Source organism: Cherax quadricarinatus, chromosome 71 (assembly GCF_038502225.1).
Source record: "Cherax quadricarinatus isolate ZL_2023a chromosome 71, ASM3850222v1, whole genome shotgun sequence".
NCBI lineage: Eukaryota > Metazoa > Arthropoda > Malacostraca > Decapoda > Parastacidae > Cherax > Cherax quadricarinatus.
The window spans coordinates 13,193,478-13,220,508 of NC_091362.1; the positions used below are offsets into that span (position 1 = coordinate 13,193,478).

The 27,031-nt window shown below is 41.2% G+C and overlaps 1 protein-coding gene across 7 annotated transcripts in view; it reads left to right on the forward strand.

The window, feature by feature from the left end:
• The window catches only part of LOC128700302 (potassium voltage-gated channel protein eag), a 480,722-nt gene extending 454,066 nt beyond the window's left edge, over window positions 1-26,656 (forward strand). For 6 of the 7 annotated variants that reach the window (XM_070100036.1, XM_070100037.1, XM_070100039.1 and 3 more), the window contains 9 exons: window positions 3,224-3,374; window positions 4,175-4,473; window positions 4,884-4,999; window positions 9,519-9,663; window positions 12,128-12,215; window positions 12,813-12,922; window positions 15,185-15,316; window positions 23,755-23,952; window positions 24,423-26,656. In XM_070100036.1, coding sequence (XP_069956137.1) covers window positions 3,224-3,374; window positions 4,175-4,473; window positions 4,884-4,999; window positions 9,519-9,663; window positions 12,128-12,215; window positions 12,813-12,922; window positions 15,185-15,316; window positions 23,755-23,952; window positions 24,423-24,878 — 1,695 coding nt within the window. In that variant the 3' untranslated portion in view covers window positions 24,879-26,656. The remainder of the gene's footprint in view (window positions 1-3,223; window positions 3,375-4,174; window positions 4,474-4,883; window positions 5,000-9,518; window positions 9,664-12,127; window positions 12,216-12,812; window positions 12,923-15,184; window positions 15,317-23,754; window positions 23,953-24,422) is intronic. The other variant, XM_070100042.1, reaches the window with a different exon arrangement.
• Window positions 26,657-27,031: the final 375 nt, after the last annotated feature.

Below are 27,031 nucleotides of genomic sequence, written 5' to 3' on the forward strand. Positions count from 1 at the left end.
CACAAATATATCCATTACAATGCATTATTTTTTGTCTGATCTTCGTAAATAATACATTTTTCTTCTGTCAGAAGGACTGACTAAGAGACAATTGGTGAATCGTTATTTATTAATAGTTAATGAGGTGCTGAAGCAAGGGATAGTATTTTTGAAACAGTCTATGAAAAGAGTGACAGCATTACCAACAAAGGTCATAAAACCAACAAGGGTCATAAAAAATATAGAGAATAGAAGTCCCAAGTAAAATTTAACATAAATGTCAGAGCGACTACAATTAAATTCAGATTATACATAGATCCAGAGGTGGTTCGCAGAAAAACAGATTAGAGATATAAATTAATGTGATATGGGGAGTAGAGAAGACGTCAGGTATAGTGAGAGTGGTCGTTGGTGTGGTATGTGATGCAGTGAGTCTGGTTGTGATATAGTGAGGGTGGTACTCTGGTACCAACGCTTATATATGGATGTGAGGCATGGGGCTTAAATGCTGCAGCAAGAAGGCTAGAGTAAGTAGAGATGTCGTGTTTGAGAGCAATGTGTAGGAGTAAATATTATGAACAGAATTCTGGGCATAGAGTTTAAGGTGGGGGAAATCGTTCTTGAGTGACAAAAAAAAATTGAAAAGTTATGGAAAAAAATTACTTTCTTACCGAAAAATAGTGCATAATTCTGGCAACAAGTTAATGTAATTAGCTTGTTTCTATCATATTTCTAAGTATTTTTTCCAAAAATGTATTTTTTTTTTGTTCTTGCTGTCATCAAAAAGACATAATGCCAATCTGCTTTGTATTTTCCTCCAAAAATTACGATTTTTATGATTGTTTCATTATAAATACACTACATTGCAATTTCTCTGAGGATTCCATTCAGGGCGTGATAAGAGCTCAGTCGCCTGTGGGTTGTCAACATGTGTTGAGGTGTACAACATACTGAAATGTGGCAAGTCATGACCGTAGAGTTTTACAGAAAACATAATATATGTGTAACTCAGGAATAAGTTGACATTATTTTCCATTTTTGGCAAAAAGTGTTTATAGCAGTGTCATGATTTTTGCACACGTTATTGAGTAATGATGCTTCTACTAATATGCAAAGGAGATTTGTGATATTTTTTACCTCTCTGTTTTTATTGATTTTTTTTCCCAAAAAAGTCCTTAAAAAAATAATAAACTTCAGCACTTTTTATTATACAATCTATTGATATTTTCGCTCAAACGGGGTTATTACATAAGAACATAAGAAAGGAGGAACACTGCAGCAGGCCTGTTGGCCCATACTAGGCAGGTCCTTTACAACTCATCCCACTAACAAAACATTTGCCCAACCCAGTTTTCAATGCTACCCAAGAAATAAGTTCTGATGTGCAAGTCCCACTCAAATCCAACCCCTCCCACTCATGTACTTATCCAACCTAAATTTGAAACTACCCTAAGTCCCAGCCTCAATAACCCAACTAGGTAGACTGTTCCACTCATCAACTACCCTATTTCCAAACCAATACATTCCTATGTCCTTTCTAAATCTAAACTTATATAATTTAAATCCATTACTGCGGGTTCTCTCTTGGAGAGATATCCTCAAGACCTTATTAATATCCCCTTTATTAATACCTATCCTCCACTTATACACTTCGATCAGGTCTCCCCTCATTCTTCGTCTAACAAGTGAATGTAATTTAAGAGTCTTCAGTCTTTCTTCATAAGGAAGATTTCTAATGCTGGGAAGATTTCTAATGCTAGATTATCTATCCCTTATCTTTCATCTGACCAATTTTGTAGATAAGGGAGAGTTTTATGCCCTATGGAATTATGCACTATTTATTTTTTCTATCTTTTAAAGCAAAAATTCACTACAAACACAGTGTGTAGGCTTCAAATGCTGCTTAAATCACTGTAAAAGTTTCATTGAAATTTGACCAAAAATAAAAGACCGAGTGGGATTACTGAAGGTATAATCCAGACGGCTGAGGAGAGGTTGAGATAGCTTAGTCCACTGAGAGGGTGTGGTAAAGTAAGATGACTAGGAGGGTGTATAAATCTGGGGTAGAGAGAAAAGAAAGGGGCTGCCCTGGGACGGGGTTGGAGGAACGGTTGTAGAGGAGGTTTTGAGTACTGCTTGAACGTCCAACAGGTTTGTGTGAGTGAGTTAAAGACTGAGGGCAAGAACATTTTATGATCTGATGTTCTGTTGGAGTGTAAGATAATATTTATGAAGGAATTCAGGGGAAAACGTTCAGCCAGACTTGAGTCCTGAAGATGTCTGCACTTCGAAGGACGGGTGTGGGATGTTGCAGTTTGGAAGATCATCTGAACTGTGATATATACACACTTTTGGCAAGACAGTGATTGAATGAATGATGGTGGGAGACGGTCGGTGCGTTAACAAAATATCCACTTATATCACAGAGGGATAACAACTCATATTTATGATTAAGATATGATTAGTTATGTGTTAAGGAATCGCCAAGTATGTGAAGTGAGAGATGACACAGCAAACAGCAGGAGTCACCCTGGGGATGGTGACACAGCAGACAGCAAGGGTCACCCTGGGGATGGTGACACAGCAGACAGCAGGGGTCACCCTGGGGATGGTGACAGTACTGACGTGTGCGGCTGTGCATGCTGAATCCGTATACAACACCTTCACTGCATTACACAACACCTTTGTGTATTACTGATACCAATCCGGTATAACTCTCACCCCAGACCGCTGCTGAATCGAGAGCTTCCCGTGTGTGTGTGTGTTTTTTTTTTTTGTGTGTGTGTGTGTGTGTGTGTGTGTGTGTGTGTGTGTGTGTGTGTGTGTGTGTGTGTGTGTGTGTGTGTGTGTGTGTGTGTGTGTGTGTGTGTGTGTGTGTGTGTGTGTGTGTGTGTGTGTGTGTGTGTATGTTTGTTTGTGTGTGTGTAAAACACGCCTCCGTTGCTTATTTCAATACTCTTAACGAGGAAAATAATTCATTTTCTCATGCACAGACTGCTTATTTTTGCAACAATATATTTGCATTGTTCTCTGTTATGCACAATATTTGAAGCTTGCAAATTCTCCTGTTGCAGGCTCAGATTTTTTTTCTCTCTGTATATACAAGCTTACACGAGTTAATATTTCTGATACAATCACTGTGTGAAATCTATTTTGACTTTGTCAAAACTGGGTGGCATCCTAGATGTAGTGGCCCTCTTGAGTGGCACTAGAGGCACCATATTGACTCTGACCCCTCCATTAGGTGCTCAACTACTGTCCCAAGGATATGAAGGCCGACATCTGTGTCCACTTGAATCGCAAAGTCTTCAACGAGCATCCCGCCTTCCGTCTGGCCTCCGACGGCTGTCTCCGAGCACTGGCCATGCACTTCACTATGAGTCACTCAGCCCCAGGTGAGTCCTTGTCTGCTGACCAAGTAACCTGTCTCTTGGCCGGGTAAACTGTTTGCTGGCCAGGTAACCTGCCTGTTGGTCTGGTAACCTTTCTGCTGACCAGGTAACCTATCTGCTGGCCAGGAAATGTCTCTCACATGTATAATCCTACGAATCTATTATACCTTATTGTTAGTTTTTTCCCACTTTGGTATTTCTCCATATAATGATGTTACGGATTTTAATGTTCTCTCTCTCTCTCTCTCTCTCTCTCTCTCTCTCTCTCTCTCTCTCTCTCTCTCTCTCTCTCTCTCTCTCTCTCTCTCGCTCTCTCTCTCTCACTCTCTCTCTCTCCTTTTCTCTCCCATTGCTCCCTCTTCAGCAGGGGCAATACTGACACTGTTGGAAAGAGAGACAAATTCAGTTAGTAATATACTTTATTGACGATCTTCTTAGTGATGCATCTCGCTACACTGTATAGGTCTACTTCCATATAATATGTTATACCAGTGTTGTGAGGAACGTCCTGTAGCGTGGTATACCACAGCCAGAGCCTCGCTTGGAATTAAGCTGAGGCAACACGCCAGATGTAATGATAAACTATCCGAGAATATGTAAACATTGGGAGATAAGTCAGATCTCTACATCACAACAGCAACACTATTGTGTTGCAGAGAGAAAGAGATGACAGACACAGTGTTGCTGTAGTGTTGCAGAGAGGTGACAGAGCGCTTGTGTAGTGTTTTAGAGAGGGGTGACAGACAGTGTTTTTGTGGTGTTACAGACAGAGAGGTGACACAGTGTTGTTGTGGTTGTTGCAGGTGATTTGTTGTTTCACACGGGGGAGTCGCTGGACACCCTCTGTTTCATAGTGACGGGGTCACTGGAGGTCATCCAAGACGACGAAGTGGTGGCCATCCTGGGCAAGTGTGATGTCTTCGGCGACACCTTCTGGAAGGATCCCACCGTAGGTCAGAGCGCAGCCAATGTGCGCGCCCTCACCTACTGCGACCTCCACGCCATCAAGAGGGAGAAGCTCCTGGAGGTGCTGGATTTCTACCACGCCTTCGCCAACTCCTTCGCCAGGAACCTGGTACTCACGTATAACCTCAGACACAGGGTGAGTAACCTTCTGGCATGGCTGTGGTTTATTCTGGGTAATCAGTAGTAATTGTCGTGGGTATTGGAAGGTAATCAGGTCTGATCCGAGGAAGGAGAGGGTAACTTAAGTTCTTTTAACCAACAGCTCTTCTGCAGCATCACTGCTCAATCGTCAATCGTCTATGTTTCATCCAACTTTCTTAAAAGTACCCTTTTCCAGGGCAACATTTGATGGTAATACTGTGGTAGAATATACCGTAACAATGCAAATAAGAAACAGTATGGTGATTGTGACATTTATGAATACATTTCTCCTTGTTGGGTGAAATGTCTTCAAAAATTTAATTTCATAACCCCTGTGGCTTCCAATGGTTTCCAATGGGTTGGATGAATCTCATTAGAACTGGCATGTATATTCTCCCTGCGCAGCTCATCTTCAGGAAGGTAAGCGACGTGCGCCGGGAGAAGGAACTAGCGGAGAGGCGCAAACACGAGCCCCAGCAGGAACTCAGCCATGACCACCTCGTCAGGAAAATCTTCTCCAGGTAAGCAAGTCGAGACTTCAGCCGAAGTATTGTGGGTTTCTAAATGGGTTATCCTCTTCCATGATGTTGGGAAAAGGGGTCATAAATTGATTTGACACATGTACGCTAACGACTTCATGTAAAGGAACTTAGTCCCTAAAGCAACGCAGAATTAAGTTCCACTATGTAAACAGAATTCCTTGGAAGCCCTTTACAATTTGGGGAAAAATAAAGTGTTACAGTGAATCGTTGCTTCTGGGTAAATCAAGTTGCCTTGCATACTATTGCCCTCGCACTTGGTTGACTGAGAAAATTATGTTCCGTTGCACCTATTTTCCTTTTGGTAACGTTTCTTAGGATATATTGCTCCGTGTGGGCAGTCGTCTTGTTTACAAACAAATTACCTTAGGGAGGAAGTAGAAGCTATGAAGGAGTGTTCTAACTGGGAAAATATGTTAATTATGCATAAGAAACTAATTCCTTTAGCAAAGATAATTTTAATATACCATTTTTTATTCTAAATGATAATTTAAATATAAATAATACGTCGTTGTTAAATTGTTCATTCAATGTTTGGAGATCCAGAGGCTCGGGTGTGTGCTCACCTTTTTGTGGTTGCAGGGGTAGAGTCACAGCTCCTGGCCCCGCATGTATGTGTTTGTGTGTGTGTGTGTATGTGCTTGTCTCACGTCTGGTGTAATCCAGCCCTTGACTATGTTTCTTTTCCTTGTTTCTGTGACTTCCGACAACCAGTGTCAGCGATCAAACTTGGAGGTAAAGTCCATCGCCCGGGTCCTCCAGTTGGGTCAGACCTCGGGCCTCACGCCAGCCTTCTTGAGTCATTACCTTTAATAAGTCTTTCTCAGATCTGCTTCGCCAGAGTCAGGGGCAAAATTTCTAAATATATTTTTTTTAAGCTGCTTTATTTTCAATGCTCTGCTTTTACGGGATCGTTTACCGTATTCTGTATATTTTTTCATCAGTCTTGTATTTATTATCTCTTAACCTCATTAATATTTGGATGAAGAAAAAAATCGTAACAGAAGAAGCCGTGAAACTTAGAGATTGTGATGTAAATGATTTAGAAATCCGACAAGTTGAAGAATTAGACACTTTTGCAAATGTTGCAGAGGTGTCTAATTCTTTAACTCGGAGATGGTGTTGAGAGGCTGTTGTAGGCAGAGTGCTGCTGACAGTGGCTCTCTTGCACATTCTTCCAGCCCGCGGCTACCTCATCCGCTATACACTTCTAGAAAGTATTGCATTATCCCCTTAACAATAGTATAAAGAGAAGCTTAATATCTTATATTTTGACTGAGTATGAGGTCCGTGTGGTGCAAGTTGACGAGTCCTGTGCAGGACTCTGGGAGTCACTCTCCAGCTTCACGTTTTGCTTCCCGTCTCTTGTTTCTCTTCCCCCTCCTAACCTCATAGTTCCTACGATAGAGTGAGTCGTTCACTACCCTCAAGCTGCCCATCCTCTTACTGCCTGCCCAGTGGTAGAATGCACTTATTAAACCTGATCCGCCTAGGTGTAATCCCTCACCGTGAGTTCCCTGCCATCATTAATTCCTCTTTAGAATTCGCCCCGGCTTCCTCGAAGTCACTTTCTAATACTGGGCCCATATTCTTATCTCCGAAAATGCGTTAGTCTTCTCCTTTATCAGTGCCTATAGTAAGTTTCCAACTCATAGAATTAAATCACAACCAATTCCCTGCCTTCAGCACCTACTTGCAGTGCACTAACCAGTCCCTAGATACCAGTTATTGCCTTGCCTTAGCTGACAGTACTCACTCTTAGCTAACCTCGACAAAATCCTGTCAGACTGATATTTGATGGCCATCCTTCGCCAGCGATTAGTTCCCCAGTGTAGCTCTTTGTCCCCAAACCTCACTACCTAAAATGAGCCTCTTGCGGTCCGCAGTAAATATCGAAGGTTATTATTCCAATATGAAACTAGCAGTTACGGGTGAGGCTGCTCTTACTTAGTGCTGGGTAGGACTCCCAGGTTCCCCTGCCCTCACTCAACACTTAGGCCACTCCCAAAAGTCCTCTACTCCGCTTGTTACTCTAGCCATTACTGATCATTCAGGGTAGAGTCTAACCCAGTTGTAGCATTAGTTTGTGTTTCAATCGCTTTGCATCCCTAACTTACCCAGCTGAATGGGTGAGGCCCCAGGCGGTGTACCTGTTGTGCCCTGCCAGCTGCCTCTGCTTGTAGCACCAGCTAGACCAAACCTCAGCCACTTAAATACAACCTCAGCCTCTCAGATATTAGTTCACAAGACCTTGGACGGCAATTGTAAATAAGAGACAGTTACAAAAAAATCAGTTGAGGCGCCATGAGTTACGTTGCCACAGCAAACTACTGAACTTGACTAAAAAAACATAAGAAAAATAAACAGTTCATTAAAAAAAATCTTGAGATACTTTGATGACAAATATTTTCATTTTTTTCTAAAATTTCACACACTGACTTCACCTCATATATCTGAAGTTACTTCACTTTGAGTGGTGTTGCTGAAGCACTGAGCTGCACCGCTACTTAGACTGTGCACACCGCCTGAGCTGCCCACCCAACCCACCCACCAACCCACCCACCCCGCCTGCAAATTTTATTCTCCTAAATTATGTGCTTTTTTATATATTCGATTACTCAAGAAGTGTACAGCGACCCGCATTACTTCTGACGGTGGTAATATTAATAGAAATTTGCAAATTTTCCTCAAAATTTGTATATTATATTTGAACATCAGACATTTTTTAAAGTGTTCTTCATTTATATCTTAAAATATCCTATTTTTTATATACTTGCTATTTTTTTATTAAAATTTAAGTAGTTTGTTTAAACTTTTCTGGAGAATGTTTCAGTCTGTGTGTGTGTGTGTGTGTGTGTGTGTGTGTGTGTGTGTGTGTGTGTGTGTGTGTGTGTGTGTGTGTGTGTGTGTGTGTGTGTGTGTGTGTGCTGCAAATGCCCTTCCCCCATTCGTAGGTGAGATCACTCCTAGCAAGCGGTGTGACGCCCTCCTATAACATGACTCACACAGATACTACCCGTAGAGACTATAAACACACTACTACTATATGTAGCTACATCAGCAGTGCAAATGCTCCCCTCTCTCTCTTCCCTTCAATTTATATATATATATATATATATATATATATATATATATATATATATATATATATATATATATATATATATTTATATATATGTCGTGCCGAATATGTAAAACTGGTCAATTAGCAAGAACTCATTTAAAATTAAGTCCTTTCTGAAATTTTCTCTTATACGTTTAAAGATATATTTTTTTCATCAATGTTAATATAAAAATTTATAATTTTGGACCTAAAGAATCTTAGAAAACTTACCTAACCTTATTATAACAAGTGTAATTTATTTTAGCCTAACCCAACTAAATATATTTTAAATACGTTTACAATAATTTAGTACTAAACAAACACAATCAAATATATTTTTTTCGTTAGGTTCAGAATGATTTTGACGAAATTATTGCATACACAAATTTTCACTTGTCCTATATGGCAAGATGAACGTTGCTATTTAAGCCAAGATCGCAAGTTCTGCCTATTCGGCACGACACACACACACACACACACACACACACACACACACACACACACACACACACACACACACACACACACACACACACACACACACACACACACACACACACATATATATATATATATATATATATATATATATATATATATATATATATATATGTATATATATATATATATATATATATATATATATATATATATATAATTTCCTGTGACTGACAACCAACACATTGATCTCACACTCAGAAAAGCATTTTGCTATCATTTGTGTAGTCTTCCTCTCAACTGGCTGTGACTGTACACTCTCACTCATGGCCTTGTACCCTATCATACCACTTCTTCAAGCTGTGTATGGAGTCACCTCTCCATTCAAGATCATTCCACTTTCTGCCCACTCGCAAAAAAATGTATTCCCTGGCATCCTATGCTCATGTGTGTGCTGAGTGTGTATATCTGTGTATGTTTGTTTTGTGTACGTGTAAATGTACGCAAATCAATCACAGGGGAATTCCCACTGTGGTTGATTTGCATCTGTTTTCGCCATTATTGCATGTGAATGTATGTTTATATATCTTTGAATCTGTGTGTGTACGTGTGCGTATTTGTGTGTACTGTACTTTCGTATGTGTACGTGTTTACATGTGTGTAAATGCTCATTTTGTATTGAAAACACTATTATATTTACATAAATGTAGGTAAGTGAACTTATCTTAGTCACCAGACCTTTGTGGGTTCACTCTTTTTAGTGTTCCACTCATTCTCCTCCTCCTCCTCTCCGTCTCTCACTGGTTCTCTCCATCTTTCACTGTCTACCTTCTTTACTGTCTCCCTCGGTCTCTTTCTTCCTCTGTCTCTGTCTCCATCACCGTCTCCCTCCTTCACTGTTTCCCTCCTTCACTGTCTCTCTCCGTCTCTCACTGTGTAACACCAGAGGGTCGTCAACAGGTTTCGACGAGACAAGGCAAGTGGAGGCTCTGGCACGCCTAACAGTGCCGCCTCTGACATGGTGGGCGTGAGTGGACGTGATGTGGAACGAGGCTCCGGTGAACGCTCGGACTCCGAGGTGGTGGGCACCACCGATGCCCTCAAGGTAATAATAATAATAACAATAACAATAATATTGGTCTTTGGCAAGCATCGTAAACAAGTGTCTCTCCACCCTAAGAGTTTGTGTCAGCAGATATTACTGTCAAAGCTTTTCTTCATTATAAGTAGATTAAGTTGTATGTGATGCTCGAACCAGAGCATAATTGTGTCCTCTGGTACAAATGGTTTCTTGAAACACTGCTGAGGCACTCAAATATCGCTTAGCAATCCTGTTGTAGACTTTCAGCCCCTAAAGCAACATTTTTCTATCCAAAATTTATATCTGCAGCCAGAGAAACAGACTTAAGTTCACACATGATCTAGCAGTTAGATCTAAAGCCCAACCGAAGGTATAAGAGTGTAACATATGTGTTTGTTGTGTGTAGTTGGTAATTTACGGATATTCTAAACTACTGGCTCGACAGGACGACCCTTTTTCATCAATGATTCGTAATAACATGATTGCAAACAAACCACGGAACGGGTGAGGTTTGAACCCATGGCGAGTGAGTCTGGAGTTTTAGGACTCACTTGCCATCCATTCATACGCCACTAGTTCCATGGTTTCGTCAACGAGTTTAAAACAGGTATATCATGCTGCTTCGCTAGGCACACCATAAAGTTCACATTGGACTATATAAATCACACAACCCTTGCTACCAGAGGCTAAGTCGACAATGGAGGAAATCCTCTCTTAGTAAATGACTAAATCCACATTGGACATAGAATTTACATGACTCATGTTTCCATTAACTAAGTTTCATAAAGAACTTAGCTTATAGAAACTAAATTCAACGATAAACACACCAGCCAGAGCTGAAGTTCACAAGTCCGTACAGGAGATACTTCAAACACAGAGCAGAGCTCTCAGACTACGTCCACACTGACCAATTAATATGCTTGTGTATTTAATGGATACGCTGAACTCTATCTGCCTGCATTCTCTGCTCAGCAAGCACTGATGACTGCACTGAAAATCCCAGAAACAACTGGCAGAGTGCTGCCCTGGCAGTTATCACAAAACAAAGCTCCTCCCATCGCTTGTTGAACTGTATGTTACAGCCAGATGTGGCAGCCAGGTGTGGCAGCCAGGTGTGGTAGCCAGGTGTGACAGCCAGGTGTGGCAGCCAGGTATGGCAGCCAGGTGTGGCAGCCAGGTGTGATAGCCAGGTGTGGCAGCCAGGTGTGGCAGCCAGGTGTGACAGCCAGGTGTGACAGCCAGGTGTGGCAGCCAGGTGTGGCAGCCAGGTATGGTAGCCAGGTGTGGCAGCCAGGTGTGGCAGCCAGGTGTGGCAGCCAGGTGTGGCAGCCAGGTGTGGCAGCCAGGTATGGTAGCCAGGTGTGTGAGCCAGGTGTGTCAGCCAGGTGTGTCAGCCAGGTGTGTCAGCCAGGTGTGTCAGCCAGGTGTGTCAGCCAGGTGTGTCAGCCAGGTGTGTCAGCCAGGTGTGTCAGCCAGGTGTGTGAGCCAGGTGTGTGAGCCAGGTGTGTGAGCCAGGTGTGTGAGCCAGGTGTGTCAGCCAGGTGTGTCAGCCAGGTGTGTCAGCCAGGTGTGTCAGCCAGGTGTGTCAGCCAGGTGTGTCAGCCAGGTGTGGTAGCCAGGTGTGACAGCCAGGTGTGGCAGCCAGGTATGGCAGCCAGGTGTGGCAGCCAGGTGTGGCAGCCAGGTATGGGTAAATCCACCAAGCCACCTCAAATACTATTTCTCCTAGACTGACGGACTGATTACATCTTCATTTCACTACTACACCTACTGCCTCTGTATTTGACTGAAGAAACCTACTGTGTAAGCGAAACGTTTCAACAATAAAGATACCCAGGTGTTATATATGTGTCTTACTCATCATCAGTTTCCATCACCAAGTTGTCTTTACCTGATGTAATTGAGATTAATCAAGATTCATCGGTCAGGAGGCAGGATAAACACCACCTATCGCGGGGCATATGATCATCTGCCACTAGAGGATTTTGCCATATGCTCGAGGCCTTCCGCTGGTTTACCTCTCCACTCCCTTTATGAATAAAAAATAATATTTGATGTATCAAATACAAGTTCCGTAAATAATGTTGGGTCATCGCAAATTACAAAGGAATTTTTAGTGTCAGTGGATAAAGAGAGAGAAAATAATTTCTTTTCTTTAATGTTGACCAGTTGGGCATACCTTTGATATACCTTTGAAGAGTTTCGAGAGTTTATCTACTCTCTGAGCCCGGCCATGGGCCAGGCTCAGAGAATCAGGCATAGAATCAAAGCTTACAAAAGTCAGTTCCATTTCTTGAATACACATAAATATACATAAAATATGTTTAAGGAAACATTTGTCCACATAAGGAATGTGGTGTGCCATCATAATATTGTTAATAAGGCAAGTATGTTGCCTGATGTGGCGGTGTCTCCTTTATTTGCATTAATAATGAGGTGCAAAGTATGTAGTTGTTTCTGAAGTGACAGGTGTCCGCGTCTCGTGCAGGTGGTGAAGATGCCGCCGGCCAGAATGAACAACATCTGTGAGACTAATGGACCTCGTAAGTGGAAGAACATTTTCGGCAGGAATGAGGGTAAGTAAAGGCCAAAATGCCATTTATTTCCTCTTTTTTCTTTACAGCTGTAGTTAAATTACAAAGAAAATGTCTGCGTCAACACCACGACGTCAAAGGTTTTATGACGACTTGTTCCAGATATGATATTGTGAATTTATTCTCACCAGAGTGAGGTGAATGATCTGCAGTTCCGTGTGTTGAACATTAGTTTGTCAGAAAGAATTAAATCTGTTCATATCCTTTAGTCATTTATTATTGTGATTTATCAATATTTGGCTTCTGGTATTTAATATCTATCTACTTTTAGTGACATTCTAGACGTTATTGATATCAAATTTGTCCAGTCATGGATGTACCTGATAATATGTGATGTACAGGTTTAACACTATTCTTTAGTGACCTGCAAGATGGCGGTGAGTTATTCAGTGTACTGAGTACATGCTCATCTCTGTGTGCTAAGATTTTTGTTTCTGTCTTCCATTTGTGCATTTTTTTTATTTTCTGCTATTGTTTTATTATTCTGATAGTTACCCAGTGTTTCTGAAGGTGTTGCCTGTTCATCGTCTTGATGGATATTAGCTAAAGTTTTAACTCTGCACTCTTGTGGTGGTTCAGGCGGCGGTGAGGAAGATGGTTCCACCACAGACGAGTGCAACAAGAAGAACCTTATGCAAGATGGAGTACTAAGGAGCCTCACCAATAAGCACAACACCAACCTCTCCAAGGTACCTACATACCTCACACCCTCGACTGCATGTATCTCCCTCCTTCACCTATTTTTCCCCTCACCTCCACCCCCCACTTCACCTGTGTCTCTCACATGCTTCCTTCCCTCATCTGTCTCTCTCACCCTTCTTTTACTTCCTCTTCCTCCCTACCCTCCCCTCACCCTTCGTTTTTTCATTTATATTCTCTACACAGCATTGTACGTTTTTGCTTCTATACATATCTTTATCATCTTTCATTGTGCATTATCCTTCTCGATAAAAAATGTTCAACATCTCTTTTTTCCCCTCTTAAATAACGGCACTCTTAACATAAAGATAATTCCCGTTTATTCACTCGCTTGGTAAACTCTCTTATGGTATCTTCTGCCAGTGACAAGGAATCTAACTGGTATTGAATCAATAAAGCTTCTGGCTGGCGAAACGTCTTTACAATATAGATAACCAGGTGATGAACTAGGTACTTGTGCAACAACTGGGTGTCTTTACTGTGGAAACGTTTGGCCAACCAGTGGCTTCAGTCCAGTACAGACGCCAAAGTGTTGCACAAGTGTGTAGGTCATCATCCTGTCGGTTCCACGAACCATTTATCTACTGATACCTAGGGACGGATCTACTATGAAACTAATGAAGCTTAAGTTTCAGGGCTCCTAACCCCTGAGGTGCCCAAGAAGCGACTTTAGTCAACATTGCTTAAAAATTTTGGATCCACTGTATGAAAAGGGGTTACGAAGGGGCCCCCATAACATTTCAGGCCCCAAAAATGTGGGTCCGTCACTGCAGATATCTAGCTGCTGCACATATAACTAATTCAACGTCACTGATCTTGCTAGGTTGAATCAAAATCGTTTTCTAAATCAAATGGGGTACCCACAGCCTAACGGAAGTTGATAAAAAGACCTCAATGTGTAAAAACAATATATATTTTTTATTTCTCTTTGAAGTCGTATGAATATTCCACTAGCACGCCATCTTTTGGAAATACACCAAAATGTATATTCCGTTATGTAACATTGTGTATTATTTCCGTGTATTGGATTTCCACTTTTGCGTAGGTAAACTTACGACGCCATTTTGCTTACCACTTCAGCGCTATATTACCTGTACGGGTTTAGAGCATTTTTGTTCAATACAGCTAACTCTTATAGATTTTTATAATCAAAAAGAAGCGCTAAACCACAAGGGCTATACAGTAACTCTTATAGAGCTTCTCTGTAGAGTGTATTTTGTTTTATAAATGCGATTGAAAAAAAAGTGCATCAGAAAGTGTATATCTTGCATGTTGAAGGTCTTGCAACGGGGTATTCAATTCTGAATGTACCTTTCCAATGGCAATGTACCTTTCCAATGGTAATGTACCTTACCAATGCAGTGTACCTTTCCAATGGCATTGATTGCCCTGTATAGAGGAGCTTGATGAGAGAGCTGACTGTGGAATAATAAGCTTGCCACTCTAGTTAGTGAAGGTTTTACCTTCACAAATGCCAATTCAACATTCACAATGTTCCATTCATTAGGCTCTTTACCCTCTTTTTTTACAGTTAAGATATTTTAGTGTAAGTAATTTCATGGTGGACTTCTAAACCCAGGGTGATACTTCTCCTGGTCCAGCTGCTTTACTTTTGTTTTTATTGATCTTTTATACTTAAAACCCGCATGTATGAGACTGCAACTTATACCGACGTTTTGGTCCGACTTGGACCGTCATCTAGTAACACATTAACTTTCTGTATAACTAGTTAATGGTCCAAGTAGAACCGAAACGTCGTTATACGTTTTAGTCTCCTGTGTGCAGGTTATTAGTGCATTTGTTCCAGTCACAGTATTATGCCTTTTTAATTCTTATTAATAATTTCTTTACCCTGATATTTCGACGGTTCTGAATTTCATTTTCCAGTTCGGAGTTGAAAACTCCGAACTGGAAATCCATTTCTTCAGTAAATACTACACATTCATACGTCATCTTTAGCTTTCCATATATATATATATATATATATATATATATATATATATATATATATATATATATATATATATATATATATATATATATATATATATATATATATATATATATATGGTCTTCTCCAGCTTTTTTCCTATATTATTGAGTGCATATGTGTGTGTGCATATGTCTGTGTGCATATGTGTACATGTGCGCATAAATATATGAATACACTAGTACACGTGTGTACACGCTTGTGAGAGCCTGGTTTTCTTGGACTGACTGGCTGGTGTTACTTGTCCCTCCCTCCCTGGCAGACTCTTGGAGTGACTCCCAAGAAAGCCAACACATCCTCAGCCACCACGCCTGGCACTACGCCCAACAACAACCATAACAACAACAACAACAATAACAACAACAACAACAGTGCCAAAACAGTGGCCAAAAAGGTAAAGGAAGGACAGAAAGAGTAGTGCCATACCCACCTCTTCCCCTCCCTCCCTCCACAACAGTACCCAAACCATCCCAGAGCTATTCCCTTCCCTAGTTCTCTGTGCCAAGTAGGCGCTACTTGCTGCTTGTGTCATGTAGCCGTTGTTCCAGACCTTGTATACCTTGTAGTTAAACTGAGGCTTTCCTTAACATTTGTAGTTACTGCAATGTGTAACAAATAAATCCCAACAGATCATTTCTCTCATCCTAAATACTGCCTGCCTCCCACCACAGTCCATAGTGCCTTCCAACGTTGCCTATAGTTCCTCCCACCACAGCCTATAGTACCTCCCAACACAACCTATAGTTCCTCCCACCACAGCCTATAGTACCTCCCAACACAACCTATAGTTCCTCCCACCACAGCCTATAGTTCCTCCAATTGTAGCCATCTCGTTATCAACACGTATCGTACCCTAATCAAAGCCTGCATCATTCTTATCAAAATCTGGAGCATTCTTATCAAAGCCTTATGACACTTTTTTTATCAAAGCCTGTTGCTCCAGTATCGTACCTCGTAACATTTATGTAAAGGCATGTATCATTCTTAAAATAAAAGCTTGTACCATCCTAATCGAAGCTTGTACTACAACCTAACCTTACCTATAAATGCCTGTATCAGCATCTTTATCGGATCCTGTAGGATCAAGACCTCTAAAGTCCGTATCGAAACCCGCAACGTCCATATGAAAGCATGAAAGCGTGCTTATCCTGCCCTTTATTGTCCTTATGGAACCCTGTAGCGTGTTTACTAACCCCTACAGCCTCCTTATGTGAAACCCTATATCGTCCTTATTAAACACTATAGCGTCCTTGTTAAACCCTATAGCGTCCTTGTTAACCTTGTAACGTCTTTATCAAGGCGTCTAGCAACCCTACTGAAGCCTCGTATTGTACAAGAAAACACATACATACCCAGGCGTCTGTCTCTCTCAGCTCAGCCTTTGATGTCTGCCGTTCCTAGCTCACCCTGCCATGTTCGTAATTCCTAGCACAGACCGTCAAGTTTGTAGTGCAAACGAGTGGTAAGCTTGCTGGCCCTGACCTCTCTATCTGGGATGACCTGCCTGCCAACACCTACTAGTTCTGGCCTCTGTGCTTACACAAGACGACCTGACAACCTCCTAGTCCTCTCCTCCATCTGTGCTTATACTTGATGCATGATGACCTGAGTCTCTCCTGAGATGACCTAATAACCTCTTAGTTGTGACCTCTATATGTGCTTAACGAGGGTAACTTCACAAGCAATTCTGAGGCAATACGTTAAACTTGCCTTAATCCAAGTGAGAGAGAAAAAATACTCCTTTTTCGCTGTTTTTGGTAACAAATCTGCATACAGTAAGTTGCATGCGACCAGTGTGAGTTGAGTTCCTTACTGAGTGTTCTCTTTCAGATATTTGTGATACCTGTTGACAGGGTAAGTATTGTGTTTATATATATATATATATATATATATATATATCTAAATGATGGTTTACTGGCTGCAGTTATGATAGGATCACACTAGTAGTGAATATCTGAGGTCACCAGAAAATACTCTCATTTTTTTTTCTATTATTCTTTCAGTTTCAGCATTCTCTCTCTCTCCCTCTTTCTCTCTTACTTTCTTTCCCTCTGTTCTCTCTCTCTCTCTCTCTCTCTCTCTCTCTCTCTCTCTCTCTCTCTCTCTCTCTCTCTCTCTCTCTCCTCACTCCTCTCTGTCTTTCTCTCATAGTGACACATTAGATGCTCCTAGGCTGCTTCCTCTTCACTGCGATGCATTGTTATAACCAGTTTCGTGGCACGTAATTCAGTTTCCATGCTAGACGCTAATTTAACTAACATCAACATAGTGGTTACTCTGGCTGTCATGCTTGTACGCCAGAAATATTAAACGATCACTTTTATTATAAGTTTTTTTCTTTAAAAGGCAGAGTTAACTTATTACTCAGTAGAAACGAAGCCTAAATAAAGGAAAGTTTTGTGACGGGAATTAAATGCTACAACGGCCAACCTTGTTAGGATTTGTGATGGAGTCAGCTGGGTGGTTACCATTTAGGGAAGCTCCTCAGGGAAGAGCTGAGCAGATGGAACCGAATTGTACCAGCCATGGTATTGTGAGTTAATTGTGAGTTGCTCCAGTCATGGTATTGAGGGTTAATTGTGAATCGTTCCAGTCATGGTATTGTGGGTTAATTGTGGATTGTTCCAGCCATGGTATTGTGGATTAACTGTGAATTGTTCCAGTAATGGTATTGTGGGTTAATTGTGAATTGTTCCAGTCATGGTATTGTGGGGTAATTGTGAATTGTTCCAGTCATGGTATTGTGGGTTAATTGTGGATTGTTCCAGTCATGGTATTGTGAGTTAATTGTGAATTGTTCCAGTCATGGTATTGTGGGTTAATTGTGAACTGTTCCAGTCATGGTATTGTGGGTTAATTGTGAATTGTTCCAGTCATGGTATTGTGGGTTAATTGTGAATTGTTCCAGTCATGGTATTGTGGGTTAATTGTGAATTGTTCCAGTCATGGTATTGTGGGTTAATTGTGAATTGTTCCAGTCATTGTATTGTTGGTTAATTGTGAATTGTTCCATTCATGGTATTGTGGGTTAATTGTGAATTGTTCCAGTCATGGTATTGTGGGTTAATTGTGGATTGTTCCAGTCATGGTATTGTGGGTTAATTGTGAAATGTTCCAGTCATGGTATTGTGGGTTAATTGTGAAATGTTCCAGTCATTGTTCTGTGGCTTATTTTTTATTATTGACTTTCAGAACAGCACAGGTTATATAGTAGTTGTAGGTATAGCTATTGCAGCAGCAGCAACAGCAGCAACAGCAGCAATAACAGCAGCAGCAGTTAAAGCAGCAACAGTAACAGTAACAGCAGCAGCAGTAACAGTAACAGCAGCAGCAGCAGTAACAGTAACAGCAGCAGCAACAGCAATAGCATCCTCATAAGGCAATCCTTAACTTCAAATGATATTAAAATCAGCAGAGAATATAATTTTTAAACCAACAAACTTTAATTTTTTAAGAGGAATGGAGGGGTAAGCCAGTGGAAGGCCTCGGTCAGATGACCAAAAGCTCCAGCTGCGGGTCACCTGAAGAATCTTACCTAACCTAATTTTTCAAATGACTGACTCATGACTAACTTGTTCACCAAATATATATTGTATTTTTTAAATAAGGATTACTACATAAAAACTCATATGTAAGACAGTACGAAAAAAATGATAAAATATAAATAACTGAAAATTGTGTAAACTTGTAAAAGCCAAAAGTATATAAAAAAGTATTTATTGACAGTGTGTAAATATGTTTATATAATGTAAATAAAACAAAGTTAAAGCATATTATTTTACATTTATTAATAATGTTACAAATGAACAAAAGTGAAGATAATATGAACAATTAAGTCGAGTGGAATTATAATTGGCTGACAATATATATTAAAGGAAATATGAGAGGAAATGGGTTACTAGATATTTGAAAAGCAATTTCAAGGAAGGAAAATTATAATTAAATCCATAGTTACTCGAAATGACTGAGTAATTAACATTATTATTATTATTATTATTATTATTATTATTATTATTATTATTATTATTATTAATATTATTATTATTATTATTATTATTATTATTATTATTATTATCAGCATCATCATCATCATCAAAAGTAAGCGCTAACGTACAATTATATATTACAAAAGATACTGACAAATCACACCTTACAAAAAAATACTTTGCTAAGAATGTAAAGAGAATTACATTGGACAGACTGGACGACACCTGAAAACTTGGCTTATGAAGCTCACCAGATCACAGCTCTTTGGAATCAAGTTCTGCGCTGTTCTAAGATATGGGAAAAATCATCAAATTAACAACAGACATAGCCCCACTCCACAAAGGGGGCAGTAAAGCAACAGCAAAGAACTACACACCGATAGCACTAACATCCCATATCATAAAAATCTTTGAAAGGGCCCTAAGAAGCAAGATCACCACCCATCTAGAAACCCATCAGTTACACAACCCAGGGCAACATGCGTTTAGAACAGGTCGCTCCTGTCTGTCTCAACTATTGGATCACTACGACAAGGTCCTAGATGCACTAGAAGACAAAAAGAATGCAGATGTAATATATACAGACTTTGCAAAAGCCTTCGACAAGTGTGACCATGGCGTAATAGCGCACAAAATGCGTGCTAAAGGAATAACAGGAAAAGTCGGTCGATGGATCTATAATTTCCTCACTAACAGAACACACAGAGTAGTCGTCAACAGAGTAAAGTCCGAGGCAGCTACGGTGAAAAGCTCTGTTCCACAAGGCACAGTACTCGCTCCCATCTTGTTCTTCATCCTCATATCCGACATAGACAAGGATGTCAGCCACAGCACCGTGTCTTCCTTTGCAGATGACACCCGAATCTGCATGACAGTATCCTCCATTGCAGACACTGCAAGGCTCCAGGCGGACATCAACCAAATCTTTCAGTGGGCTGCAGGAAACAATATGAAGTTCAACGATGAGAAATTTCAATTACTCAGATATGGTAAACACGAGGAAATTAAATCTTAATCAGAGTACAAAACAAATTCTGGCCACAAAATAGAGCGAAACACCAACGTCAAAGACCTGGGAGTGATCATGTCGGAGGATCTCACCTTCAAGGACCATAACATTGTATCAATCGCATCTGCTAGAAAAATGACAGGATGGATAACGAGAACCTTCAAAACTAGGGAGGCCAAGCCCATGATGACACTCTTCAGGTCACTTGTTCTATCTAGGCTGGAATATTGCTGCACACTAACAGCACCTTTCAAGGCAGGTGAAATTGCTGACCTAGAAAATGTACAGAGAACTTTCACGGCGCGCATAACGGAGATAAAACACCTCAATTACTGGGAGCGCTTGAGGTTCTTAAACCTGTATTCGCTGGAACGCAGGCGGGAGAGATACATGATTATATACACCTGGAAAATCCTAGAGGGACTAGTACCGAACTTGCACACGAAAATCACTCACTACGAAAGCAAAAGACTTGGCAGACGATGCAACATCCCCCCAGTGAAAAGCAGGGGTGTCACTAGCACGTTAAGAGACCATACAATAAGGGTCAGGGGCCCGAGACTGTTCAACTGCCTCCCAGCATACATAAAGGGGATTACCAACAGACCTGGCAGTCTTCAAGCTGGCACTGGACAAGCACCTAAAGTCGGTTCCTGACCAGCCGGGCTGTGGCTCGTACGTTGATTTGCGTGCAGCCAGCAGTAACAGCCTGGTTGATCAGACTCTGATCCACCAGGAGGCCTGGTCACAGACCGGGCCGCGGGGGCGTTGACCCCCGGAACTCTCTCCAGGTAAACTCCAGGTATAGAAGAGTATATACATATATATATATATATTATATATATATATATATATATATATATATATATATATATATATATATATATATATTTATATATATATATATATATATATATATATATATATATATATATATATATATATATAACAGAGAGAGATAGAGATCGCAGTCAGCAGGATTCGATACTGCTACTGGGGCTGACAAGATTCCCAGGCAGCGCTCTTAACTACTCGGCTATCACAAATATATATATATATATATATATATATATATATATATATATATATATATATATATATATATATATATATATATATATTTATTTATATATATATGTCGTGCCGAATATGTAAAACTGGTCAATTAGCAAGAACTCATTTAAAATTAAGCCCTTTCTAAAATTTCCTCTTATACGTTTAAAGATATATTTTTTTCATTAATGTTAATGTAAAAAATTTTAATTTTGCACCAAAAGAATCTTAGAAAACTTACCTAACCTTATTATAACAAGAACAATTTATTTTAGCCTAACCCAACAAATATATTTTAGATTTGTTTACAATAATCTAAAACTAAACAAATACAGTGAAATATATTTTTTCGTTAGGTCTAGAATGTTTTTGGCGAAATTATTGCATACACAAATTTTGTCTTGTTCTATATGGCAAGATGAGCGTTGCTATTTAAGCCAAGATCGCAAGTTCTGCCTGTTCGGCACGACATATATATATATATATATATATATATATATATATATATATATATATATATATATATATATATATATATATATATATATATATATATATATATATATATATATATATATACATATATATATATATATATATATATATATATATATATATGTATATTAGTTCAGTTTTACTATTTTCACTGAGCAGTGGGTACCGAAATCGTGTGTGTGTGTGTGTGTGTGTGTGTGTGTGTGTGTGTGTGTGTGTGTGTGTGTACTCACCTAATTGTACTCACCTAATTGTGGTTGCAGGGGTCGAGACTCAGCTCCTGGCCCCGCCTCTTCACTGATCGCTACTGGATCCTCTCTCTCTCTGCTTCCTGAGCTTTGTCATACCTCTTCTTAAAACTATGTATGGTTCCTGCCTCCACTACTTCACTTGCTAGGCTATTCCACTTGCTGACAACTCTATGACTGAAGAAATACTTCCTAACGTCCCTGTGACTCGTCTGAGTCTTCAGCTTCCAGTTGTGACCCCTTGTCCCTGTGTCCCCTCTCTGGAACATCCTATCTCTGTCCACCTTGTCTATTCCCCGCAGTATCTTGTATGTCGTTATCATGTCTCCCCTGACCCTTCTGTCCTCCAGTGTCGTCAGTCCGATTTCCCTTAACCTTTCCTCGTACGACATTCCCTTGAGCTCTGGGACTAGCCTTGTTGCAAACCTTTGTACTTTCTCTAACTTCTTGACGTGCTTGACCAGGTGTGGGTTCCAGACTGGTGCTGCATACTCCAGTATGGGCCTAACATACACAGTGTACAGTGTCTTGAACGATTCCTTATTGAGGTATCGGAACGCTATTCTCAGGTTTGCCAGGCGCCCGTATGCTGCAGCGGTTATTTGGTTGATGTGTGCCTCCGGTGATGTACTCGGTGTTATGGTCACCCCAAGGTCTTTCTCCCTGAGTGAGGTCTGTAGTCTTTGTCCACCTAGCCTATATTCTGTCTGCGGTCTTCTTTGCCCCTCCCCAATCTTCATGTGTGTGTGTGTGTGTGTGTGTGTGTGTGCGTGTGTGTGTGTGTGCGTGTGTGTGTATTTGTGTGTGTGTATTTGTGTGTGTGTGTGTGTGTGTGTATACTCGCATGCGTACACACATGGGCGCGCAAGCGTGCTCGAGTACATGTGTATACAAAGGCTTGAAAGGTGAGTTCATTCAGCGCCAGGAGTGGTGGAGTCTTCACTCTACCTTCGTTACAATCAATGTACCAATCAGTGTTCTCAGAGTGAATAACCTGACTTATTAAGTTTGTTACACATTCTACAACTCACCCTCTACGTTTCTTCCACTAATTACAACTAAAATTTTTGTTAGATACAGAATTTTTGTGCAACACGGAAAGCGTAGCATCGTAGCGCTTTATTGTGTAAATTCGTCCGCATAGAGTTGCACTGTAATATAGTATGGTACCGCAAGTGTTTCCTGATAGCTGTGAGTTGCAGTAATCATTCACCATTACCCTCCCAGTCACACACTCACCTCCATTATTTATACAACCATTCTGTACTCAAATCAAGGAACAGGTGAGGGTTTGAACCCATGGCAGGTGAGTCCTAAAATTCAGAGGCCAGTGCATTAACCACTAGGCCAGCTGGCTCTAAGATTCTTATTAGAGGCAGCTGGTCGAGCGGTTAACTCACTGGTCTGTGAGTCGTGAATCACTTTGTGCTGAAGTAACACAAATCTCTTAAAATAGTTGTCTTTATTTGTAAAATCAACATAACGGAGGTCGCTAATGGTAAATTATTTAATGCATCTGTTCCAGTAGTCTTCTAAAGCACCTTCTCTCATTAACATCTGCCAACCACACGTGTCCTAACACAACAGTAGAGCACTAGAAACATGAGGAACATCTAGTAAGGCTGTCCAAGTAGTGAAGGGAGTAGCTGATAGTCTTGTTACCTGGGCACTGTGATGCAGCTCATTCTCAATCAGTGAAGACCGGGGCCACAGTCAGCGGACGGAGGATCGAACCTCCATCACGCCTTAGACTGAATGACCCACATGGATTTAGCGTTCCTTAAAATACAAGCTCAGCTGTCTCTGAAGAGCGGCTAGGTCTTCCCTAGATGAAGGAAGGTTTATAAATTGCCAGCTCACTGGCAACGAAATATCCATCATTCTCTGGTTAAAAGAAAAAAATTTGTGTTAGCATGTTGACGAACAAAACTGAAAATTAACCCCCTAAATAAAAAAAAAATTAACACAGAGTGAAACACTGAATTCAGTCACACTAGTTTACAAGATGCTGCCTTTCATTAAAATATTTTGTTGCCTGCAGGAGACTCTTGCTCTGGAGGGCAGTACGAAATTCAAGCTAAATAAACTGGACTCGCTGGACTCCGGGGTTGGTAAGGACCACAAGAACAAACTTCAGGACAATGACTCTGGCAACGTGACAGATTATATCGCTCCAGTCACCCCGAGCGTCACCCCAGCAGACTGTCAACAGATCATAGCCAGTCTCATGGACTTCAAGGTAAAGCAGAGCTATTTTCATCATCACAAGACACGACGATGTAAACACAAACGTTGTATTACAATTTTTATAGATTCAGGTTGAGGCTTTGTGCACCATTTCTGTAGAGCATTACGTCTGTATCAACATTCTGAAACATTTGTACACTTATTTTAATATTGTCTCTTCTGTATTTCTAAGTTTAGAGCGTTGATAGCTATGGGTCTAGTATCATATTATTATTTCTAATCAAAAGATCTCAAACCTAAATACTTAACAATGAATCAGACCACAGCAGTGGTTTATAGTTCATATTATACCCATGGAATAGTGCCTGGGGGGAGGGGAAATGGGATTCAATCATATTCGATTCAAGGAAGGGGAGGTTATGTCCATTTGCTTGGATCAAGAACCCTTCATCAGCGTCCAGGAACCTCTCTGGAGGAGACAGCAGCCAAAGCTCTGATTTAAAGTTTCTTTCTCTCCTGAAGGTTGATCTGAAACTGGAGATCCAGAGGATGAACCAGAAGCTAACGAAGCTCGAGGACAACATGAACGACGTGATGACGAGAATAAACTACGTGCAGCGATCAACGTCCCAGCCAGTGAGCGTACGACCTTCTTGCGACGACCCGCTCACTCGACCACCTCTCCGGCGAGAGAAGGAAAGAACCACGGTGACCGCCGGGGAAGCCGGAGGTGATACTGACGAAACCAAACACAATTTACCGAAAGTGACTGCTAGTGAGGAACCGAGAAAGCCTAAGAGGCGAGACAAAAATCGTGCAAAGAGCGTAGGGACGCCGCGCACCTCCCCTACAGACTCAAACTCTCCCACAGACTCAATGGTGCGAGGTATGTTAGAGGACGAGATTCTGGAGCAAGCGACGACCCCCCGCGCTGATGGTCCTCAAGTAACTAAGTCTCGATCCCGGGAATACCTCTGAGACCCCAGTAAAAACCTTCACTCGCCCGCGGTTTTTCCCGGGAGCTTTACCCTCGACCCCTCGAGCACGGTAGCACAAGTGTACATGGTAAACAAGTTTATTAGCAGCAATGTATTGGAAATGGGCAGAATTATTCCCAAGAGAAACTGACACAATGGGTGATGCTGAAAGGACACGGCCTTGTTGTGTTTCCCAATTATATTTTTCAGGACGACTGCAAGACTGTTGTTAAGTAGCGTGGTAAGTGTTGAACAATGGTGCGATCAATATTGACACGGATATCTCATTAAAATATTCTTATTAGGCAGAAAAAAGATTATTGACTTCATACCATAACAGTTCTGAGTCACTTAGTACAGCACTTGCCACTCTACTAGTTGTCAGAAATTGCTGAAGGTCCTACGTTGAAATAATTTATTTTTTTACAAATTTGATTATCTTAAAGTTCTGTGTTATGTTGTCGAAACATATCAGTTGTGGTGCCAGTGTCCCAGCATCCAAATAATGAGTCGCAGTTCTCAATACCTGCGTCCCTGTACTCAGCTGCAGGAGATAAACATGAACTCTCAGCGCTCTGCTCGTCATGAAGGCAGGAACCTTGAGCTTTTCTGACAATGAAGAAGACCTCGTTCTCAGCTGGCCATACAGTGACGTGACTGTTCTCTGGTGGTCAAGAGGACTTCTATCTTTGCTGGTAATGAAGAAGACTTTGTTCTCTGCTGACCATGAATATGGGGACCTTGTACTCGATAGCCATGAAGAGGACCTTATGTCCTGCTGGCCCTTGTAAATATGATTCCCCCTCTACTATGTTGGCTAAACAAGAGAGATCTCTGAGCCCTGCTGGCTAAGACAAGAGCGTGCCAGTGGTACATTGGTTAGGAGGTCTTTGTGTGCTACTGGTCCTGCTACCAACGGATCATCCCTGCTGGGAACTCAAAGCAACGTGTGCTTGGTGGGTAGATGACCCCTCTGGCACCAACTTGACCCCTGGTGGTATGAACCCGTATGACTTTACCATTAGGTTGCCGTGCCAATGGGCATGGTGCAGGCCGGACACTCTTGGCAATACTCAGCTGACCCTCGTTCGCCAGAGTCGAAGGGAGTGGAAACAGTCTCAGCATTTACACACAAGTACCGTCCCGTTTGTTTTGTACATAACAAAACAATGTTTTAAAGTTGAACGCAAGAGTGATGCATTTCAGGTGTTTCATCGAATATGTATTGAGTTTCGTCGCAAACTTAGAGCAAATTATTTGACATTTGTTTGTGCTACAGTGGAATTTTTAATATTTATATTTCTTGTGCTGATTGTTACTGTTCCAACTGATCTGTGATAACATGTCTGTTTAGGTACATGAGAGCCACGCCATGGCGTGGACGGCGGGGACTCCCCACCCACAATCCTCCACCCTAATAAGCCTTGATCCAGCACCCTGAACACCCGGGACTCCCCCGACACTCCGACCTCACAAAACCTTGACCCAACGTTTATGTCCCTGAACTCAGTCTCCCCCACCAACCTCAGTTTTACTCCCCTCTAACCAGCCTCCCCATTACCCCTCGGCCTTTTTCCCCTCATCCTTCATCCTGGAGTAACACTCCCAGCTCTCAAACCCCAGGCCATTAACTTATCCCCTATCAGCCTAAACTTTCCTTCCCTCTAACCTCCCCCTCTCCCAGCTTGAAAAATACCTCCCCTTCCCTACAAAAGTCCCCCCTCCCTTGATCCCCTCCTCATATACCCCCACTGGTCGTCTCCCTTAATAAACGTGACCAACGTGTACCCTTAAAATAAAAACATACATGTATATATCCACTCTAGATGATCTTGCTGTTCATGTATTCTTCTGCTATCAGCTTGACCTTACTTACAGGAGTAGAAGATGACTCTTCCTATCACTTCCTTTCCATCTCACTTTCCTCCCCACTCCTCTGCTTACTCCACCAGCTGGGTTTCATTATCAACACCTTCCCTTCCTTCCCTTCTCTTCCTCACTCCAGCTAAGTACTGTCACCAATAACATCTCGCGTGGCGTCGTAGTCTTTCCCTCTAGCGTATTTCCATCTGTTTAGTGTTGTCTGTATTTCGCTGCGAACAAACTTGCACCCTGAGTATCTTACAATGGGATTAGCCAGTCTGAAGTCCAGGT